The following is a 23,612-nucleotide window of genomic DNA, read 5'->3' as shown; positions in this document are numbered from 1 at the left end:
TATCCAGTCAAACACTCTGAGGAAATAAGTGGTGGTGGTGAGGGGTGGGGAAAGCAAGATAGTGTCCAAAACAGCCAGTTGCAGCAGAGAACAGTGTTAGCAGTATTGGACAGCAAAGCACAGCACAGTCTGAAATGCCTTTGTCTGCTGATGGTGAGATACATTATAAATAAGACATGTGCTGCCAGTGGCCACAATCATCTCAGGATTCCAATTTCTCAGTCCCAAGACAGATATGAAGCATCTCCCCCCCCCCCCCCCCCTTTAATCTTTAATTGGTGACTTGCTTTTCCAGAGGGCGTTCACTCATGACAACCCACCATGCATTCAGAGAACACTTTAATATCGTGCCTGCAGGTCATGTTCCTGATTCAAAATTGATTGTTACTTGGGTGGACACATTTATGGATGCCAATAGTGTGCTGAAAAAGAAACAGGGCCTTCAGGACCCACAATTACACCAGAAAACGTCAAGAAAGGAAGCCTGGCGGTATTGAATTCTCCCTGCGATCTGCCCACAAACATGCAGTTCCTCTTGCAGTTTCTGACCATACACTGTGATGAATTCTTCATGAAATCTTGAAATATCATCCATAAAAGCTGGCAATGGTATGCACACTAAATTCTTGTCATGGTGCTTATGAAAAAAGATATTGAAGCCTTGACCGAAAACCTTCCTCGTAAAGCCCTTGTGTTCCTCAGCAATGAGTACATTTTTGTTTGTCTGGATGTGTGAATAAACAAAGTAGCTTAAAAGACTGGTGAGTCTCATATCTGTTTCCTGTTGGGACACACAGCCTGGACCCTTTTTGTGAATATGGGCAAAATTATGTGTAGTTACTTGTATTATATAGTGAGTACCTTAAAATTTTTTAAAGATATTGTAATCTATACCAGTTCTTTGTTGAAATTATGTAGTTTTGCCATGAAGCACAAAAACAGCAAGCAAAAATGGAGAAGATGATGGATCAACTGCAAAAGGAGCTGCACGAGTGCCGTGCTGCTGAGAAAGCGGAACGAACAAAACTGGCTGAGAGCAGACATTTGCTAGCAATGCAGCAGGATTCCATCAACAAGCTTCTGTCTGTAAAAGGTTAATTGACTTTGGTGACTATTATTACCTAAGATAAATAAAGTGCTAAATATGTACATAGGTTGTCCATAAATTAAGATCTTCAGTGCTTTTTCACACAGTAAACATCATTTTATTACAGATTATGAAAGCTTGGGCTTTTAGCTATGTTTCAGTGTTGTCTCCATCACAACTGATGTATTTTTGGAGATGCTCTGCAACCTTTTTCATACCTGTGTTGTACCACTCTCCCACCAACTCATGCAGGAAGGAATGGACAGCTGCCTTCAATTTTCATCGCTAGAGAATTTCATTCCCCCAAAGTGTTGTTTCAAGTTGAGGAAAGCATAGTAGTCACTGAGAGCCAAATCAGGACTGTATGGAGGATGGTCAATCATTTTCTACCCGACTTTGGCGATGAGATCTGTCGTGGTCCTGGTGACGTGATGGCGGATGCTGCCATGGTGCAAATGAACTCCCTTTATCAGCCGACCCCTCCTTTTGCTCTGTACTACCCAGTGTAGCTTTGTTAGTGTCTCACAGTAGCTCTTTCGAGGTGATTGATCAGCAGAATGCCTTTCTTATCCCAGAATACTAAAGCCATCACCCTCCCTGTTGATGGTGTTTGCTTGAACTTCTTGACATTTGGAGAACCAGAACCTCACCATTGTTTTGATAGTTCCTTAGTCTCTAGCATGAAGTACTGGATCCAAGTTGTGTCCCCAGTTATAGTTGAATCCAGAAACTCCTCACCCTCTTCCTGGTAACAGCACGGCAACTTCTGAGCACTTTTGATGCACTTACTTCTGTGTTCATCAGTGGGCATCTGCAGCACCCACCTGGCAAACACTTTGTGATCTTTCAAATTGTCTGTCAAACTCTTGTCCATGGTACTCTTAGAGGTGTCCCCTATCAGTTCACAGTCACATGCCAATCTGCATTCAAAACTTCTGTGTCCTGAATGAGGGTCATCTTTAACTTCTGTCCAGCCATTTTTAAACCCTATGAACCATTTGTAACACTGAGACAGCTTAAGCAATTATGACCGTAGGCTTCCTGCATAATTTGTTGTGTCTCTGTAAAGGTTTTCTCGAATTTCATGCAAAATCTAATGCAAATGCATTGCTCCTCTAATTCTGCTATCTCGAAATTCACTAATTGTGCGACACAACATTCTACTCAATACAGCACAGAACAATAGCTAACAGACATATAACAATGAAACTTCCGGCAGTTAAACAATAAACACAGGAGTGTGTGGATGGATGCCAACTGCCTTTCGCTCCAACACACCATTGTCGCAAAGTTATGAATGTTCCGGAAATTTTTGAACAGACCTCATATACAGTCCCTGGTCTCGCTAACTCTTAGATAAATGCTTTTTCTAGAAAAATATATGTATCCAGTATCAGTACATGAATTACAGTTTTGGTAGCAGCTCCCTAAATTAAAAAAAAAGCCTCTACAATGTTTGGTTTTGCTTTTTATTTCTAACTTTCTTTTCTTGTGGAGCAGGAAAGCAACTCTCAATTGCACTAGTTTAATTTTATCTATTTTGTGGCAATACTGTGGCCATGGAAACACTTCTTGTCCATGTATGTATTGACACAAACATTGTCAGCAAGTGGTTGTAATATTGCCAATGTTACTTAACATGTTGCTGTAATTTGTGTTGACAGTATGCAGTTTTTATGGTCCATTTAAATGCACTTTAAAGTGTACCTTTTACTGATCCCATTATCTTATATACTTTAGGAAACAATGTTGATTTAAATAAGCCTCCATTAATGTACAGCGTGTTCACTGTTGTATATCAAATGATACCAGATGTCTCACAATTATTTTGTATGTGATAACAGATGGGACTGTTTGAGTAGTGTAACTGGAAAGTGGCAGTCTCTTTCCAAAGTATTGTAGTGAGTTTTCGTTTTGTAAGATTGTAATGTGCAATCTTTTCAAGTAGAATACAGGTAATGTAATTAAAAGCAAGCAATTTATTTTTAACAAAAGGTAGCTTTTGCTGTAGTTTAGAAACAATTTAGCAACAGTTACATCTCTGTGGCTTTCTCCATACCTCTGATAGTTTTATCTCAGGATAGGTTCAATAGAACATGTGTGAATAATTGTATGAATTAATTAATTTTTGTCCTAGACATGTGTAGGTAACCATCCATTTTAGAATTAGGTTTAATGTATACAGATTATAAACTAAACCTTTTACCCTTTCAGGAATTGCTCACTTGTAACGTGCCTCACCTTCCTTTCCTACATCTCTTCTGAGTGAGACCAACATCACTCCTATGGAACCTTCTGTAACCTGAAAACATTTCCCAGAGAGAAAGGGAGAGAGATCAGAAAGGAGGGGGCGGGGAGATAGGGAAGGAAGGTGGGAGGGGGGGTGGAGAGGGGGAGAGAGAGAGAGAGAGAGAGAGAGAGAGAGAGAGAGAGAGAGAGAGAGAGAGAGAGAGAATATGGCCACATGAAGGGGGCAGGTGTGTGTGTGTGTGTGTGTGTGTGTGTGTGTGTGTGTGTGTGGAGGAGTGGTGGGAGAAGGCAGTACACAATCTGGACAGAGAAGGAGTGCTGTTGACTCATTAGAGAAGAGAAAAGGCAGGGGTAACCAGTATAGTGGAGGTTTAGGCTAAGCAGATTGTGAAGGTCTAGGCCAGGATATGCTGGAGAGATGATTTCCACCAATATAGTTGAGCAAAATTTTTGCTGGAAGAGTGTATCCAGATGAGCTGTGTAGTGAAGCAGTTATTGAAGCAATTAGTGTTGTGTTGCACATCATGTTTGGCAACTGGATGGTCAAGTTTGAGGTTTGCCACAGTTTGGTGGTGGTAGTTCATGTGAGTAGACTGTTGGTTACATGCCATGCTCACATAGAATGTTGTACAGCAGTTGCAGCACAGCTGATATGTAACACATTTGCCTCCACACATGGTAACATATTTGCCTCCACATATGGCCATGCCATTTTGGCCATGCCTTTTATTGTAGGAGATGCCAGTGACTGGACTGTGGTAGGTGGTGGTGAATGAGTGGGTGTATGGGACACATCTTGCATGTGGGTTGTGTAGTGGTAGGCAGGAGAGCCAACACCGTGCTACTAGAGGAGGCCGAAAGGCACGCGTTTTTGCTCACGCAGGCTGGCATGAGGTCTGGAACAGAAAAAGGAAATTAAACTTTAGAAAAATGGATGTAGCAGGTGGAATACTTAACTAATCCATTAATGGTGAACGTCGCTCTTGACATTACGTGATTCACAGTATCAATAGTAAATGATAACGGTGCCTTGCTAGGTCGTAGCAAATGACGTAGCTGAAGGCTATGCTAACTATCGTCTCTGCAAATGAGAGCGTGTACGGACGCAGGAGGAGCTGGCCACTCTTCGCGAACAGCTAAGCGTGTTAATGGCCACGGTCAGCCGTCTTCAGGCTGCTGCCTCAGAGTGTAGTGGCAGTGGGGAGTCTGGTGCGTCGCAAGGTACACCCCAGGTGTTACATGCTTCACCCACTGTCCCTGCTGTCGAGACATCTTCGCGGGTACCGGGCGCGGTTGGGCCACCCTCTCCCCAAGGGGAGTGGTGGGTTCAGCAGCGTTCGCGGCGCACGAGGCGCAGGGTAAATGTGGAGGCTGGCCGTGTGGCATCGCTTGCTCTGCCTGTGAGTGGACATGTGGCTGCTCCTTCAGCATGGTCCGAGCAGGCACACGGGGGGAGGGATTTATTAGTTATTGGGAGCTCCAATGTTAGGCGGGTGATGGGGCCCCTTAGGGAAATAGCGGAAAGGTCGGGGAAGAAGGCCAGGGTTCACTCTGTCTGCTTGCCGGGGGGGTCTCATCCGAGATGTGGAGGAGGCCCTATCAGCGATGATAGAAGGCACTGGGTGCACCCGACTGCAAATTGTTGCTCATGTCGGCACCAATGACTCCTGCTGTCTGGGTTCAGAGGTCATCCTCAGTTCGTACAGGCGGTTGGCAGAATTGGTGAAGGCGGAAAGCCTCGCTCGTGGGATGGAATCAGAGCTAACTATTTGTAGTATCGTTCCCAGAACCGATCGCGATCTTCTGGTTTGGAGCCGAGTGGAAGGCTTAAACCAGAGGCTCAGACGATTCTGCGGAGAGCTGGGGTGCAAATTTCTCGACCAACGCTATCGGGTGGAGAAATGTAGGGTCCCCCTGAATAGGTCAGGCGTGCACTACACGCCAGAAGCGGCTACAAGGGTAGTGGAGTATGTGTGGAGTGCACATGGGGTTTTTTTAGGTTGGAGAATTCCCTCCCTAGGCCCGACAAGACACCTCCTGAGACGCGGCAAGGTAGGAGTAGGCAAAATGCAACAGGGAATGACAATATTAATGTGCTAATAGTAAACTGCAGGAGCGTCTATAGAAAGGTCCCAGAGCTGCTCTCATTAATAAACGGTCACAACGCCCATATAGAACTAGGGACAGAAAGTTGTCTGAAACCAGGTGCAAACAGTAATGAAATCCTAAACTCAGATTGGAATGTATACCGCAGAGATAGGCTGGACAGTGAAGGGGGAGGCGTGTTCATAGCGATAAGAAGTGCAATAGTATCGAAGGAAATTGACGGAGATCCGAATTGTGAAATGATTTGGGTGTAGGTCACGGTTAAAGCAGGCTCAGACATGGTAATTGGATGTCTCTATAGGCCTCCGGGCTGTGACTGAGCACCTGAAGAATAATTTGGAAAATATTTCGAGTAGATTTCCCCACCATGTTATACTTCTGGGTGGAGATTTTAATTTGCCGAATATAGACTGGGAGACTCAAACATTCATAACAGGCGGCAGGGAAAAAGAATCCAGTGAAATTTTTTAAAGTGCTTTATCTGAAAACTACCTTGAGCAGTTAAACAGAGAAACGACTCGTGGCGATAACATATTAGACCTTCTGGTGACAAACAGACCCGTACTATTTGAATCAGTTAATGCAGAACAGGGAATCAGTGATCATAAAGCGGTTATTGCATCGATCATTTCAGCCATAAATAGAGATATTAAAAAAGGTAGGAAGATTTTTCTGTTTAGCAAAAGTGACAAAAAGCAGATTTCAGAGTACTTGATGGCTCAACACAAAAGTTTTGTCTCAAGTACAGACAGTGTTGAGGATCAGTGGACAAAGTTCAAAACTGTCGTACAATATGCGTTAGATGAGTATGTGCCAAGCAAGATCGTAAGAGATGGAAAAGAGCCACCGTGGTACAACAACCGAGTTAGAAAACTGCTGCGGAAGCAAAGGGTACTTCACAGCAAACATAAACATAGCCAAAGCCTTGCAGACAAACAAAAATTACGTGAAGCGAAATGTAGTGTGAGGAGGGCTATGTGAGAGGCGTTCAATGAATTCGAGAGTAAAGTTCTATGTACTGGCTTGGCAGAAAATCCTAAGAAATTTTGGTCCTATGTCAAAGCGGCAGGTGGAACAAAACAAAACGTCCAGACACTCTGTGACCAAAATGGTACTGAAACAGAGGATGACAGACTAAAGGCCGAAATACTAAATGTCTTCTTCCAAAGCTGTTTCACAGAGGAAGACTGCACTGTAGTTCCTTCTCTAGATTGTCGCACAGATGACAAAATGGTAGATATCGAAATAGACGACAGAGGGATAGAGAAACAATTAAAATTGCTCAAAAGAGGAAAGACCGCTGGACCTGATGGGATACCAGTTCGATTTTACACAGAGTACGCGAAGGAACTTGCCCCCCTTCTTGCAGCGGTGTACCGTAGGTCTCTAGAAGAGCGAAGCATTCCAAAGGATTGGAAAAGGGCACAGGTCATCCTTGTTTTCAAGAAGGGACATCGAACAGATGTGCAGAACTATAGACCTATATCTCTAACGTCGATCAGTTGTAGAATTTTGGAACACGTATTATGTTCGAGTATAATGTCTTTTCTGGAGACTAGAAATCTACTCTGTAGGAATCAGCATGGGTTTCGAAAAAGACGGTCGTGTGAAACCTAGCTCACGCTATTTGTCCACGAGACTCAGAGGGCCATAGACACGGGTTCACAGGTAGATGCCATGTTTCTTGACTTCCGCAAGGCATTTGACACAGTTCCCCACAGTCGTTTAACGAACAAAGTAAGAGCATATGGACTATCAGACCAATTGTGTGATTGGATTGAGGAGTTCCTACATAACAGAACGCAGCATGTCATTCTCAATGGAGAGAAGTTTTCCGAAGTAAGAGTGATTTCAGGTGTGCCGCAGGGGAGTGTCATAGGACCGTTGCTATTCACAATATACATAAATGACCTGGTGGATGACATCGGAAGTTCACTGAGGCTTTTTGCAGATGATGCTGTGGTGTATTGAGAGGTTGCAACAATGAAAAATTGTACTGAAATGCAGGAGGATCTGCAGCGAATTGACGCATGGTACAGGGAATGGCAATTGAATCTCAATGTAGACAAGTGCAATGTGCTGTGAATACACAGAAAGATAGATCCCTTATCATTTGGCTACAAAATAGCAGGTCAGCAACTGGAAGCAGTTAATTCCATAAATTATCTGGGAGTACGCATTCGGAGTGATTTAAAATGGAATGATCATATTAAGTTGATCGTCAGTAAAGCAGATGCCAGACTGAAATTCATTGGAAGAATCCTAAGGAAATGCAATCCAAAAACAAAGGAAGTAGGTTACAGTACACTTGTTCGCCCACTGCTTGAATACTGCTCAACAGTGTGGGATCCGTACCAGATAGGGTTGATAGAAGACATAGAGAAGATCCAACAGAGAGCAGCGCGCTTCATTACAGGATCATTTAGTAATGGCGAAAGCGTTACGGAGATGATAGATAAACTCCAGTGGAAGAGTCTGCAGGAGAGACGCTGAGTAGCTCGGTACGGGCTTTTGTTAAAGTTTCGAGAACATACCTTCACCGAAGAGTGAAGCAGTATATTGCTCCCTCCTACGTATATCTCGCGAAGAGACCATGAGGATAAAATCAGAGAGATTAGAGCCCACACAGAAGCATACCGACAATCCTTCTTTCCACGTACAATAAGAGACTGGAATAGAAGGGAGAACCGATAGAGGTACTCAGGGTACCCTCCGCCACACATCGTCAGGTGGCTTGCAGAGTATGGATGTAGATGTAGATTTTGTCAGTGAACCATCACTAGCAAAGTCGGCTGTACACCTGGGGCATGCTAGGAAGTCTCTCTAGACCTGCCGTGTGGCGGGGCTCGGTCTGCAATTACTGATAGTGGCAACATGCGGGTTCGACGTATACTACCGGACCGCAGCCGATTTAAAGGCTACCACCTAGCAAGTGTGGTGTCTGGCAGTGACACCACAGGTTGACCTCTAAGAAATGACCAGTGGGTACCAAGATGGAAGTAGGGTTGGAAAAGGATATTCCATAGGTTGGGTGGGTAGCATAACACTACTTTGGGTTATGTGTGTAGGATTTTGGGTTGGATATCCCTCATGTCAGGGTATGAGGAAAGGTAGTCAAAGCCCTGATGAAGGATATGGTTGAGCTATTCAAAGCTAAAGTAATATTGATCAACAAAAGCAGAGGTTTGTTCTGTGAAGCGTTGTACCCTGCCACAATGGGACAGTCGGTGGGGAGACCTGTGGGGTTGGGTTTTGGGAGTAGGTAAAAGGGGGAGGGGAGACAAGGTGGGAAGTTGTTCATGTGATGAAGCAGATGTATTCAGGTGTCAGGTTTTGGGGCTGCCGTAAGACCTGGAGGTCCTGTTGGACTTCTGGGATAAGATCATGGTCATTAGGTTTCTATGATGAGGTGTTGGAAAGCTTCCAGAGTCGTCAGTAACATATTGACAATGTTTCATGACCACTGTGGTGGAGTGTTTGTCTCTGGGAAGGATGATAAGTTCTGGGTTGGTTTTCAGGTTACAGGTAGCTGTGTGTTCCATAGAATTGATGTTAGACTTGCTGGAGAGGGATTAGGACAACTTACTGTGGAAGGGTTTAGGAAGGGAAGGTGAGGCAGGTTAGAAGTGAAGAACTCCTGAAAGATAACAAGGGGATGAATGGATTGAATGGGTGGAAGATCATGGTTGGAGAAAGTTTGAAACTGTTTTAAACAAAGTTCTGTGTGGGGTTTTGGTTATCTGTTGTTAGTGGGATGCATGGCAAAAAAATGTTTCCACTGCAGAGAATGAATAAAGGAAAGTAGGTCCTTTGCAAAGGCCTGCATGGTAGAATATAGGTTTTGGGATGAAGGTGAGGTCTTTTAGAGATTATTGAGACTTCTGCAGTGGTCTTACTTTTGCCAGAAAGATTGATAACAGCGTTACGAAATGAATGTTCAGGAGCAGTGTGTTTTGTGCAGGGGATATGTAAGGTGTAATAACTGAGCAGGGCATGGCTGGAGAGCTATGAGGGGATGACGGGGAGCTTGGATCATAGTGGTAAGCTCTTTCTTTGGTGTAGGTAATTACATGCTGGCATATGGACAAGAGTAGCTGGAATGCCTTCCTTGGATCGTGGTGGGAATGCTGTTCCAATTGTTGAAGAGCAAGAGTTTCCGTTGCAGTGATAATATCAATAAAGTTGTGGTAGAGGCTATCGAGCAAGGTTTGTGCTTGGACTGTATGATTATGAGGGTGAAGGACTGATAATTTGGAAAATGTGAATGTGCTTGTGGTAGAACGGTTGACAGCTCAAGATTCCAATTTTAATGTTAAGCCAATTAGGAGGGATAACACATGCCAGACAAAATTTCAGGAAAAGGATGTGCACTCAGCATTTTGTAATGACAAAGGAGAGTTTTTGGAATTGGTCGAGGTAGAATGAGCAGGAATTTATGGTTGACCAGTTGGGAGGCAACAGGAGTGACTGAAAAAAGTTAACAGAGGTTGATAATTAGAAGGTGGAAAACTATAGTTGAAGTGTAATAATGGACATAAATGGTAGGCACTTTGTAGAGAGCAATGTAGGAAGTTAGGAAGAGGTCATAAAATGTTTTACAGAAGCAGGGGATAGTGGGTGCACTTGTAAATAGATATATTTGTTTGCAAATTGACACACTTGATTGTACAATATGATTGTGAATAAATGCTTGCCATCGGCTAACAGTCATGTTGGACAGCGTGAGTCAGTAGTTGATAATATGTTAAAAACAGAATTGGAATTAAATGTTCAAAAAGGTGATATATCCATGGGAGCAGGGAGTTGTTGTATGGCACTTTTTAGCATTGTGGGCCATTACAAGAGAGGGCATTCAAATTGTGCAACAGAGAGTGGCCAGCATGTGTTTTGAGGTCAGATTCTGTAGAGGAGAAAGAAGTATAGTCATACTAAGGAATAACGACTGTACAAATGAATTGTGGATAAGTAAAGAAAAACATAAACAAAGGTAAAAGTGTGTGGTATGAAAGAGAACTGAATGGCAACATATAACAATAATGGAAATTTTCTATTATTCCTGTTATAAATTGAAGTCACTTTGCACATTTTTCTATCTGCATGAAGACAAATTTCAGGAGCTACTGTTTGAGATGGTTTTCACTAATAGTTAGATAATTCATGAGGAAAGTTTGTATGTATAATTTACGAGGGGTTGCTGAAAAGTAATGCCTATGAATTTTTTTTGTGAAAACTCTTTAAGCTTTTTGAATGAAACAAATGTTATTAACATTCTGCATCATGAGTCTTCATGTTTACATATTTATCTCTTTATACAGTCACCCTGGTGATGAACAGGAGACTAGTTTGTCACTGTAGAATGTTTGACTTTGTTGATGGAGCTACTACATCACCTCTTCTTGCACTGCTTCATCACAATCAAACTGAAGTCCTCAAAGGTGTTCTTTAAGTTTGAGAAACAGATGAAAATTGGATGGCGCGATGTCTGGACTGTATGGAGGATGACAGTGAACCCACAATGTCGGGTTGTGAAGATTTAGCAGCACCCAAGTGTGGCATGACATTGTCATGCTAAAGAAGAGGGTGCTCCATGTGTGGATAAACTCTTTGAATTCGAAAGTCAGTTACAGCATGCTGTTTCTCATGCACTGACACAGTTCTGTCACACATCGCCATGTTACACACTACTATTCAGAGCCCTCTAGTGCCAGAAGGCTGTGAATATGTAAAAATGAAGAGTAAATATGTAGAATATTAATAAAGTTTGTTTTATATACAAAGCTATAAGAGTTTTCACATAAAACAGACATTACTTTTTAGCATGCCCTCATATTACTGCTACACCAGACAAGCTGTCCAGCTGCAGGTAGTTAGTGCTACCCAAGCAAAGTTGAGGCAGGTTGCTAATGTAATTTACATTATACATTCTACACACCCACTGTAAACTAGAGTTAGAAGTCTCATGTTCTAATTTGTGTATTGGATATATTTGGTATGTTACATGCTGCATAATATTTTTCAGCTGAAAATGCCAAACTGTCAGAAACAGTTAAGAACCAGGAACTGAAACTGCGGCAGTTGAAGTCAGTAAGTTTCAAAGTTGTTCAGTCATGGTAGTATGAATAGTTGTGAAATATTTTACAGGCCCCAAGAAGTAACTTCCTGGACATGAAATGACAGAATAAAACATTAAGACAAATAGTCACTGTATGATATCATAGTTGTTATACGACATTAATATTGGTGATGATTTCTTTTTCTTTTTTGTATTTATACACATAATTTATTTCCATAACTTAAAGTCTGTAAACAACATGAGGCACAATAATAATACATTATAGCAGAAGGATTTGTAGCAGCATTGTAACTGTGTAAAGCATGTATAAGGTATACTGAAAAATTGTGGTACAGTGATACTTTTTCACTAATATGAAGGGTGCTGCACCCATGCATGAATACAGAGAGCACAAAGTCTCCTGTACTGTGGGTGAGGATTCCCGGCATGGCTTGCGGTACTACTTCACACTCCTGGACAAATGGTCTCTGACGATCATCAGTGTTCTTAGGGTTGCAATCCATTGGCCTAGAACATGTTCAATCAGATTCTAGTCTAGAAGGCACATTGACCACGTTAACACATGAGGCCTTCTTCATGCAAGTAGTTCCCCACTGAGTCAGATCTATGTGTACCATGTAGAAAGTGTACATATTGTAGGATGTCATCCCTATAAATTGCAACTGTGACAGTTCATTAGGAAATGAATCTAGTGGTGTATGTGCTCCAAAGAGGTGCCATCTCACACAAGAACCCTAATTATATTTGCCACTTTCCACAGTATTGTCAACACTGTAACATATCCAAGTGCCGCCAAGGTAAAGGAATGATGCGAAACTCTCTTTGGGTCTTGTTGAGATATATGTAATTTGGTCGCTACCCCACTGTTCCCAGGTCCATTCGTGATTAGCTAGACACCATACCTGCCTTTGTGTAAGGGGAATGTGTCTGGTGGGTTATTGACCATAAAGGGTGACCTCACTGTTGGCAGCTCATTGCTCACACATTGCATCTCGCTGCTTACCAGGAGCCTTGTTAAATTTACACTGCAGCCTCACTGCTGTCACATTGCTGCTTGCTGGTCACTCAGCATCTTGCATTTGGCATGAAATGTTTAAGATTTGGGCTACATGGCTGTTCCTCAGTTTGTGTTCCAACGCAGGATCGTGCACTACTGGTAAAGCTCTTTTACAAGAATGGTGGCTACCTGCCAGGAACTCTACAGAAGTCTCAAACACTCAAGGCTATGAAAAAGGACATTGGTCCAATGTCTGCCAAGGGTCTGGAGAAAATGATTATGAAATTCAAAAAGACAGGCTTATGTGAAGTTCAATGTGGCACAGGGAAGAAAACGATCTGATGTCAGCAGATAATGTGGCCACAACAGCGCAAGAGGAGTTGAGTGGTGGTCTACAAACATGCAGTACATGGGGAGTTCCCCGAACTTTGAACACACGCATCAGCATAGTGCTTAAAGTTCTATGAAACATCCTGCATCACTATCCACACAAAATTACCTATGTTCAGGAGTTGCTTCATGCTGACCTACCACTAAGACAAATGTTTTCTAGAACTTCTTGCTCACATGGAAGTGGACAGTGAATGGCTGTGGAACATTCTGTGCACAGACAAAGCCCATTTCCATCACCAAGAATGTGTCAGTACATAGAATTGCAAAATATTGCAGCAGAAAATATGCTGTCACATCAACTTCATTCTGCAAAGGTAACTGTGTTTGTGGATTGACAGCAGCATTTATTGTAGAACCTTTTTTTCCCCAATAAAATGGGTCCTGTGCATCTTTTTACCTGAACCATAATTTGTAAATGCTATGAGATTAGTTTCTGCATCATCATTCTGTCCCTTCAACAGCATGGATATATGGGTATGATCATTTTTATGCAAGACGGCACTCCTCCGCACATTGCACAGCCAGTGAAGTAGCTACACAGAAGCATTTTGAAATTGCTAGAATTATCAGCCACCATTTGCTGCAACCTTGATGTCCAGATCACCCAATTTTAATATGCGACTTCTGGCTGTAGGTTTATGTGAAAGATGCTGTGTTCAATGCTGCTCCGATTCCAGACACAGCTGAATTGAAGGCATGCATTCTGAATGTGATCTCTGAGAGACTCTGATCTGCTGTGGAACATTCCCTTTCAACTTGTGGCCAAAAACATTCTTGAATTATAACTGATTTCGTTGTTGCCTATTATGTGGTTTTTGGCCTCAGGACAATTAAAAACCAATTTTTTCCATCTGATGTGCTACAACCTTGCCTTAGTGGATGGGCTTCCTATATAATTATGCCACAACTGATGATGGCAAAACTTGTATGGTCATGTGCTTTGCCCAATATGGTTGGTTTAATATGCAGCTCACACCGTAGTCATTGTCCGTCATTTGCAGCCGAACCCATTTACGCTGTGACATGGCATCATTCTAGTGGGAAAATTTTCATTAATTGTTTTTGGTTCCATAACATTTTCCCCTCCTTTCATAATATTCCATCCAAATTTGACATTGTTCTGAGCAATGGTTCCCCTTTTGCAATGCTTTGAAATTGGAACTTTAATTGTCATCACTCTGTACTACAGCCGACAGCAGTTCTTGCAGTGCTTTTGAAGATAAAATTAATCTAATTAAAGCTTACACAGATGTCATTTTCCCCATGTTCCATAGTTTAATGTATGATAATACCCTGTGCCATGCACTTCACAGTAGTTTGCAGAGTAAGGTTGAAGATGGGGATGTAGAAGTACATGCTTGCTGTTAATGGATTCTTCTGTTACTTCTGGTAGAACAATTCCATATTTCACGTTGAACAAGTACACTGTTCTTGTTTTACTGAAGTCAATAGGGTAAAAACAGTGTACTTCTTATTCAACCTTAAAGATGTATGCTGTGTGGGAAACCACGCAACAAGGAGCAGTCAAACAGGGCAGTACTTGACTAGCCTTGAGGCAACCAATTGTGGCTCGAGTTTGGGGATGGTCGTAGGACAAAACACAAACCAGCTTGATATCATCACCTTATGAGGATCATAGTGAGCAGTGGGGGTGTAGTGATGGTGCATGTTAAATGAGTGGTAAGACTGTATGGTCTTGTTTCATCACTGCCAGACCATGACGACAAGCAGCAAGATGACACCATAAACACACCCTAAAGCATGTAAGAGGTTTATACAAGGGGTAATTCATAAGTTTCGAGGCTTAACTCAGAACTAGAAATTTATTGGACATTTAAGTATAGCAGACAAAAATTCTTCAAAATATGATCCTTCAGCATCAACACAGTGCTGCCAGCATGTCTTACACTGTTCGTAGCCCTTCTGGAAGGCCACGGGCGTCATGCTATCATGGGCTCTCGTCGAAGCCTGCTGGATGGCATCGATGGAGTTGAATCGCTTCCCTTTTAGGCCTGTCTTGATTCGGGGGGAGAGCAAAAAGTCACTTGGAGCCAAGTCGGGGCTGTAGGGTGGCTGAGGAAGTGTAGTCACATTGAACTTGACCAAAACTTCGGCGGTGGAGCGCGATGTGTGAGTGGGTGCATTGTCGTGGTGGAGAATCCAATCCCCTTTGATCGCTGGGCAGATGCGGTGAACTCAGTCCCTCAAACGGCGAAGCACTTCAGCATAAAAGTCACCTGTGACAGCCTGTCCACTTGCAACAAACTCCTTGTGAATCACTCTTTTACCATAAATTAAAAAAAAAAAAAAATCAGCATGCACTTCACACACAACTTACTCATTCATTGTGTTCTATCCATTGCTGCTAACCGCCATCTGTCCACATTATTGATGCTCGGTTTAAATCTTCATGGAGGCCATCCCACCAACACTTCTTGGGTCTCCCTGGGGGTCTCTTTCCTGTAGGTGTGAAATCCAGGAGCTTCCAAGGCCATCTGTGATCCTCCGCCTGGGCCACATGTCCGAGCCACTACTTTCTTTTGGCTTTGACAGATCCTGTTATATTGGGCTCCTGGTATAGTTCCTCAAGCTCTTGGTTGTATCTGATCCTCCATTCCCCTGTGTCTGCATCCAGAACTGGACCAAAGATCTTCTGAAGTACTTTTCTCTCAAAAACGAGGAGCTTATGGAAGTCCTGTTTCTGGATACTTCATTACTCACAGCCATCTAGAATAACAGGCTGGATCAGGGTTTTGTACAGTTGAATCTTGAACTGTCTGGAGAGATATCTGAACTGAAACAGTTGTGCTAGGCTGTGCTAAGATTGGTTTCCTGCTTGTATTCTGGCATTGATCTCTGCTTCACATGACGAGTTTTCAGTGAAAATTGCTCCTAGGTATTTGAATTCATGCACTCTCTTGTAGGACTGTGATTATAGACGACCAGCAGTCTGACTCTGACCAGACGTCATAATGAGGTGCTCTGTCTTGGCTTTGTTATGTTTAGCCCAGATTTGCTGGCAGCCTTCTTTAGTGCTTTGGTCATTTGCACAAACTCCTCTTCAGACCTAGAGAGTAAACAGATGTTGTCTGCATAGGCTAAGTATGCCAGTCTCTTTCCTTCAATTTCAATCCCTTTGTTCTGTTAGAAGGTCTTGCTTATGATCTTTTCGAGGGCAGAGTTGAACAGGATAGGGGACAATCCATCTCCTTGCCTGAGTCCTATCACAGTTTCAAATTCCTCAAAATCCCAAACATAACACAACCCATAATTCCTGATGTGAATGCTCTGGACAGTAACTCTCTCCGTGGCTGGGATCAATATGATTCCACAGCCAACAGTCCATCAGACTGGTATGCGCTTCTGTTGTGTATAGTTTTTGTGACTCCTCTGAATCCAAATTGGCTCTGCTTTGTTATCAAGTCATCTTGGTTTCTCACTTGGTCGCTCTTTGAAACCTGTTTGCTTGTCATTCACCTGTTTGTCTTGTGTTGTCATCATGAATGCCTCGTGTAGAACACATGCCATTTGTTCTTTCTGTCAGCCTCCAGATCTGCCCAGGACTTTCCTGACTTCAGTCTTGAATTGATCCTGCTTACTTTGTCTGTGTTTCTGCCACATTGTGGCTACAGCATTGATGAATAGAAAAAGAAAATTGTCCAGCATCATGGAAGCTACATTGATGTACATTGATGAATAGAAGCTACATTGATTTTTCTTCTGGAATGTCATTATCATCATCATCATCATCAGCAGCAGCAGCGAACAGTTTTTACAGAAGTCACTCCAATTACTGGCAGACAAACCAATAATACAAGAGGGCCAATCATTGTAGCCCTAGTGAATTCGACGGTAGAAACTCTCACATGTCTTCCAGCATTTCCACCTTTTAATGACACTAGGGAAAACTGGGACACATACTTGCAAATGAGATCAACAGGAGGTGCAAAAAGGCTTAGCAGGAATGGCTAGAGAATAAATGTAAGGATGCAGAAGTATATATCACTAGGGGTAGGATAGTTGCTGCCTACAAGAAAATTAGAGACACCTTTGGAGAAAAGAGAACACACCTGTATGTATATCAAAAGCTCAGATGAAAAACCAGTCCTAAGCAAAGAAGGGCAAGCAGAAAGGTGGAAGGAGTATATAAAACGCCTAGACAAGAGCAATGTATTTGAGGGCAATATTATGGAAATGGAAGAGGACATAGATGAATATGAGATGGGAGATATGATACTTTATGAAGAATTTGACATTGTGCTGAAAGACCTAAGTTGAAACAAGGCCCCAGGAGTAGACAACATTCTGTTAGAACATTCTGTTAGAGCCAACCATGACAAAACTCTTCCACCTGGTGAGCAAGATGTATGAGGCAGGCAAAATCCCCTCAGACTTCAAGAAGAATATAATAATTCCAATTCTAAAGAAAGCAGGTCCTGACAGCTGTGAAAATTACCGAACTGTCAGTTTAATAACTCACAGTTGCAAAATACTAACATGAATTCTATATGGATGAATGGAAAAACTGGTAGAAGCCGACCTTGGAGAAGATCCGTTTGGATTCCGTGGCAGTACTGACTGTATGACTTATCTTAGAAGATAGGTTAAGGAAAGGCAAACCTACGTCAATAACAATTGTAGACTTACATAAAGGTTTTGACAGTGTTGAGTGGAATATTCTCTTTGAAATTCTGAAGGTAGCAGGGGAAAAATACAGGGAGCGAAAGGGTATTTACAATTTGTGCAGAAACCAGATGGCAGTTATAATAGCTGAGGGGCTTGAAAGGGAAACAGTGGCTGAGAAGGGAGTGAGACGGGGTTGTAGCCTATTCCGATTTATTCAGTCTGTATATTGAGCAAGCAGTAAAGGAAACAAAAGAAAATTTTGGTGTATGAATTAAAATCCAGGGAGAAGAAATAAAAACTTTGAGGTTCGCCAGTGACAGTGTAATTCCGCCAGAGACAGCACAAGACGTGGAAGGACAGTTGAATAGAATGGGCAGTGTCTTGAAGGAGGATATAAGATAAACATCAACACAGGCAAAATGAGGATAATCGAATGTAGTCAAATTAAATCAGGTGATGCTGAGGGAATTAGTTTAGGAAATGAGACGCTTATAGTAGTAAATGAGTTTTGCTGTTTGGGCAGCAAAATAAATGATAATGGTTGAAGTAGAAGGATATGAAATGTAGACTGGCGAAGGGTAGGAAAGCATTTCTGAAGAAGAGAAATTTGTTAACATTGAGTATAGATTTAATTGTCAGGAAATCTTTTCTGAAAGTATTTATGTGGAATGTAGCCATGTTTGGAAGTGAAACTTGGATGATAAATAGTTTAGACAAGAGGAGAATAGAAGCTTTTGAAACATGGTTCTGCAAAAGAATGTTGAAAATTAGATGGGTAGATCACATAACTAATGAGGAGGTACTGAATAGAATTGGGAGAAGAGGAATTTGTGGCACCACTTGACTAGAAAAGGGATTGGTTGGTAGGACATGTTCTGAGGCATCAAGGAATCACGAATTTATTATTGGAGGGAAGGGTAGAAGGTAAAAATCATAGAGGGAGACCAAGAGATGAATGAATACACCAAGCAGATTCATAAGGATGTAGGTTGCAGTATTTACTTGGAGATGGTGAGGCTTGAACAGGGTAGAGTTGCATGAAGACCTGCATTTAACCAATCTTTGAACTGAAGACTCCCAACAACAACAAATGTATGGATAGGCTCTTCTGAGTTGTCCCATCTTCTTGGTGTTTGTTAGCTTACAGTGACAGTTGCAGCACCCTTCAGAGTCAGTTCTCGATCACTGAAACCTACAAACAAGTCACAATGCCAACCATCTAATTTGTCATTTATTACCCAAAAGCTACCAACATTTTCGGCTTAGACACATTTACATTATTTTGGTTCTTGATCTCTGATGAGGTCCAGTTCATATTAGATACAGCCTCATTCTGAAAACTGGATATCTGTACTGCGTTCACACCTATATTTAAATCAGTTTGGGGTGTGCCTGGTGAATAAACCTTCCAAACTAATGAAAGGTGTGGTAGATACTGTTTATCAATCAAGCCTTCCAAAGGGTGTGAAGGCAACAGTGGAATGTATCATGTTGTTCAAGCTCATTGGGACAGTACACCAGAAAACAGAAAGTTGAAAGTAGATTGACTAATTTTGGAATGTCATATCTATGGCAGTCATAAAAGACCATTAGGATCTCATATCCATAATAAGTAGACAGTAAAAGAAGAGCTATGGGAGTTAATGACAACTATGAATGTCAAACATAGATGACAGGAGGTACCATCAAATATTCAAGAAAAGATATTTTGATCTGTGGAACCATTACCTAACACCAGAAAAACCCATTTTAAAAAGTAAATTGGCACCTCTGATTTATGCTGCAGATGTCAAACAGCAGCCAACTTTAGAGCAACTAGTCCCATTGAAATATCCAATGCAGTGGAGAACAACAAGAATTTAGAGGGCAGAGGGCTACACACAGAGTTTTTTTCCTCTGTGGGAATCTTGAACATGCTGTTTACCACTTTTGATAAAAGTAATAGTGGGCCTATTGAGTTACACACCTCAAAATGTCATGCAGAGGTTCCAGCTGCTCAGGTAACTGCCAAAGTTGGGAATACTATATGAGTCAACAATCTATCTACAAAAGACTAGAACTGATGGAGATCCTTCAAGGACAACAATTATCTTTGGGATTACGAAGTGCAGTGTCATTGGTACTATTCTGATCAATCAATTGTGGCATTTATTACCTCTGAGACTTTCTTTTCTGTGATATTTAATGTCTTTTGACACCAGCTAAGGAGAAAATGTGGACATTGTATTGAAGGTTACAAGTAGGAAAATACATCCAATCAACTGGTACCCAACCAACTGTTACTTTTACTGTGAGGAACTATCAATGATAGAACACAGATCTGTGAATTTACATTTTTCCAGAATGCAGCCAAAATGAATGTTGTTATCAAATGGTATTTCTTGCAGACATCAAAATTTGTTATAGACTGTGGAAGATCCGAGTTTCAGATTGACAATCTCAAGAAGCAATAGCTGATCTGGCTGGTTGATCTCCTCTGAAGACACAGTTGTCTTGCTGTTACAGACTACTATCCTATTGCAAGTGGCCGGGCTTGACCATGGAGTAATGTTGATGAGCGTTCTGCACTCCCTATTGTCCAAGTAACTGATTGCTTTAAAATGCAGAGTGGAGTTAAAATGTACCAGAAGACCCATTGTGAATCATCATATAAACTCCAGAATTTGTCTTCTCATTAGTCAGCACTCAAACTGGGCATCTTCAGCTCACAAGGAGACTGTGCCTCCTCATTGTCACCGATTTCATCCAAATGTATGGTATATGCAGGGCTTGACAGAAGTGGAAGGAGCTCCAGATGGCCAAGCATTTAGCATTTTTGGCACAGGTAGGGCAACACACAAGCCATTAATGTGAGCACAGTTTCCAGGCAGCTGTTGTCATGAGAGAAAGAATATAGAATGGTAATCTGCAGCTGAAGGGGGCAAGTTCTATATGGAAACATTTTTTGTGTTTTCAGTTTTTACAAATAAACCCAAAAAATGCTCAGTACAGTGTGTTTATTAATATTTTCATAAGAAGTATGAAAAGGAAAGGCAAAGGAAAATTTGGAATTTCAAATAAATTTCCAGAAGTTACTGTAAGGAGTACATGAGAACTTCATCTATAAAATTAAATATTTTATTATTTTACAGTTGATTTACATGTGCGAGGATGATATTCATTGTAAAAAGAGTGGAAGCAGTAATTTTCTCATGAATGCCAAATCTTTACAATTGCATGGTTGTTGTAAAGTTTCTATCAAAAACAAACTCAGTTTACAGTCAGGAAAGGTTCTCTCTCGTCGCACAGTTTGGCAGCAAACCACACATAATGCATCTTGTGGCCAAATATTGGCTATTATAGCAGGCGATGTACAGTGAAATGTATTTTGATGCAGTCTTCTTTGGGTGTGATTTTTTTTTTCTCTCTCTCTCTTGATGAGATAAGGTTAGTTTTTGATCAAATTCTTTGCTGGGCCATAGAAAGAGACATTGAAGAGTTGCACTAGTGGAGTGCTTTTGCACAATCCCACTTCATCTTGAAAAATCACACATAATTGTAGATTTGTTTTTCCTCCCTGTGAGTCAATTAACAGGAGAAATTTGTTCTCCTGGGTGTAGGGCTTCATCCATCCATCCATCCAACCATATATAACGCTGTTCAAAGTTTCCAAGATTTTGAAAAAAAATGATGACATTTCTGTATTTTTCCACCTGCTCATTCCATTTCTTTGATTTCTCAGTCCAAAAGTCAGTACTCCCTTTCAGTATTCATAGACTGTTGGCAATAATTTTCCAGAAAGAGTTATGGCATATTGTGCTGTATGTGATTAAGTTATTTTGTTTTTGTCCTGTCATTACACGAGATTTACATTTGCCCCTCTGTGGCCCATGATTTCATGATAAGTTGATTGCAACTGGAAATCTGGAAATAGAACATATGAATGAAAGTTTTTATTATGCTTGATGTTAAAAAGAGTATTTTAATTGACACCGACAAATGAGAATTCTCGACTTATCTGTTTGATTAGACACTTCAGTTACAATCCTGCCTTGGAAAGTTTTTTGCTCCGTATTTGGAATGATAAAATGCAGCTTATGTAAATTTTCACTGCACTGAGCAGGAGCTCTCGTGAACAACCAATCCTTTCTTGGAAATTTATTTGCATTACCAGATTAGTCTTCACTCTTTATTTTCACACATTTCATGAAAATATTAGTAAATACAATTCTTTCACATTATTTCAGTGTATTTTTAAAAATATAAAATGAAAAATGTTTCTGCAAAAGGACTCGACCCACCCTCAGATTACCATCTTGTATTCTTTCTCCTGCACCAACCACTGCCTGGAAACTAGATTAACACAGATGACTAATGCCTTGCATGACCTGCCCCAAAAATACTATTTTTCTCTAAATGCTTAGCCGCCTGGATGTTCTGATTCTGTCACTTTCATTTCTGGCCAAGCCAAGCATATTCCATAAATCCATAAATTTGGACGAAATCAGTGATGACAAATTGAGGTGGTCCCCGTGTCAGTGATGAGTAATTCCAAAGGAAATGGAGAAGATGCTGTCAAATGAGATTATTCAACTGATATAGTCCTTGCTCCTTATCTGTTATCCATGTATGGCCCCATTACACAGGCTTGGAACTGAACTCTTGGAGCAGTTTTTGCAGTCAGTAAACAGGAAGAAATTGATAATAGTGTGCACTGACATTGTCACCAAGACCATGTCAACTGTCAAAGCACCAGAAATTGCTTTGTGAAATATGCAACTCTGCAGCAAGTAGCACCAAGTGTAATTATCTCTGATTGTGAAAAAAATGAGGCACAGGTAATATCACATTGGAATATTACCCACAGAAAAATGTTTTAGGGAATGTTTAGTTGAGATGATGATATGTACATGGAAGATTAACATAGGAGACTGGGATATAGTATTGCACTAATAATTACTGCGTGGTACTTATAGTAAATGGAACATTCTGCTGCTAATAATTGGTGTACAACAGGAGGAATCTGTTTGAGCCAGTGTTTCAGTAGCAATAAATAACCAGAATGAAAAGTGCTCCTATCATAGCACAGAAAAATGCGAATGTGTCCTGGGCAGAGTCAGGAGTGTAAAAGAAGGGTACTAGCTTTTTGTTTTACCTGGCCACTTCAAGATCATTTACATCAAAACATCGTGGCATATCTGCACTCTTTTACTAGTTGGTATTAGTACCCATGTCATGTAATATAATGCACTGTGTCAAGTAAAGTAACATGACACATTCCATCATGTCATTCAACATGCCATTTTTCATGTTGTGCTGTATGACACAATGTGTCATTAAAGTTTTTGATGCATATATCTCGGCTCTGGGATACGTCCTATTACATATGCACCTCCACTCTTAGATACTTCCTATTGTAGGTACATCCCATTCTCTAGAACCACATAAATTTCTGTCTGTGTGCTCTCAAACTCTTCACCATACATGTAACAGGGGGTGGGTCTGGGGGAAGAATGGTCCCCTGGGGAAAAAGTCTCCCCCTCCCCTCCACCCAGAAATCAAAAAATTGTTTAGTAGTTGCAAAGAAACCCACAAGAACCATGCAACCAACTACGTGGTGAAATAGTACAGAATAATACACACATAAAATGTGGGAATATCTTTATAATGAATCATGTTTTAGGATAGGCTGGCACTTTGACATCCAGTGATTTGACGACCAGCTGGTAGAAGCATAGTCCAGTGAAACTGTCAGAAAAAAAGCCTGTACTTTGAAAAAGGTGGGGTAGATGCTTTTATTTTTTTAACTCGTTCATATTGTTGGAATAGTTATAAAACCAAGTTCTGCCAACAAAATTTCTTTTGGGAAAACTTTCTGCAGTCAGAAAACTTCGAAAATTTCGGACTTTTTTCAGATTTTTCACAATATCTCAATTTCATTTGCTCCTATCACTTTGATGTGTATTTTCTTTTTTAAAGAGCACAAACTTCTCTACAAATTTGATTCTTACCATTTTTTTTCTACTCCCAGTATCTAAAGCACTACAGCGCGTCAAAAAATACCAATTTTTCAAATTTCGAGCAAAGTGGCAAATTACCTA

At 41.2% G+C, this 23,612-nt stretch overlaps 1 protein-coding gene across 1 annotated transcript in view; it reads left to right on the top strand.

Moving 5' to 3' along the window:
- Window positions 1-23,612, top strand: part of LOC126354084 (epidermal growth factor receptor substrate 15 homolog) — a 149,376-nt gene that overhangs the window by 44,381 nt on the left and 81,383 nt on the right. The window contains exons 3-4 of the mRNA XM_050003464.1: window positions 919-1,093; window positions 11,463-11,527. Coding sequence (XP_049859421.1) covers window positions 919-1,093; window positions 11,463-11,527 — 240 coding nt within the window. The remainder of the gene's footprint in view (window positions 1-918; window positions 1,094-11,462; window positions 11,528-23,612) is intronic.

Source organism: Schistocerca gregaria, chromosome 3, assembly GCF_023897955.1.
Source record: "Schistocerca gregaria isolate iqSchGreg1 chromosome 3, iqSchGreg1.2, whole genome shotgun sequence".
In the NCBI taxonomy this organism is placed as follows: Eukaryota; Metazoa; Arthropoda; class Insecta; order Orthoptera; family Acrididae; genus Schistocerca; species Schistocerca gregaria.
This window is presented reverse-complemented; position numbering and strand designations above follow the sequence as displayed.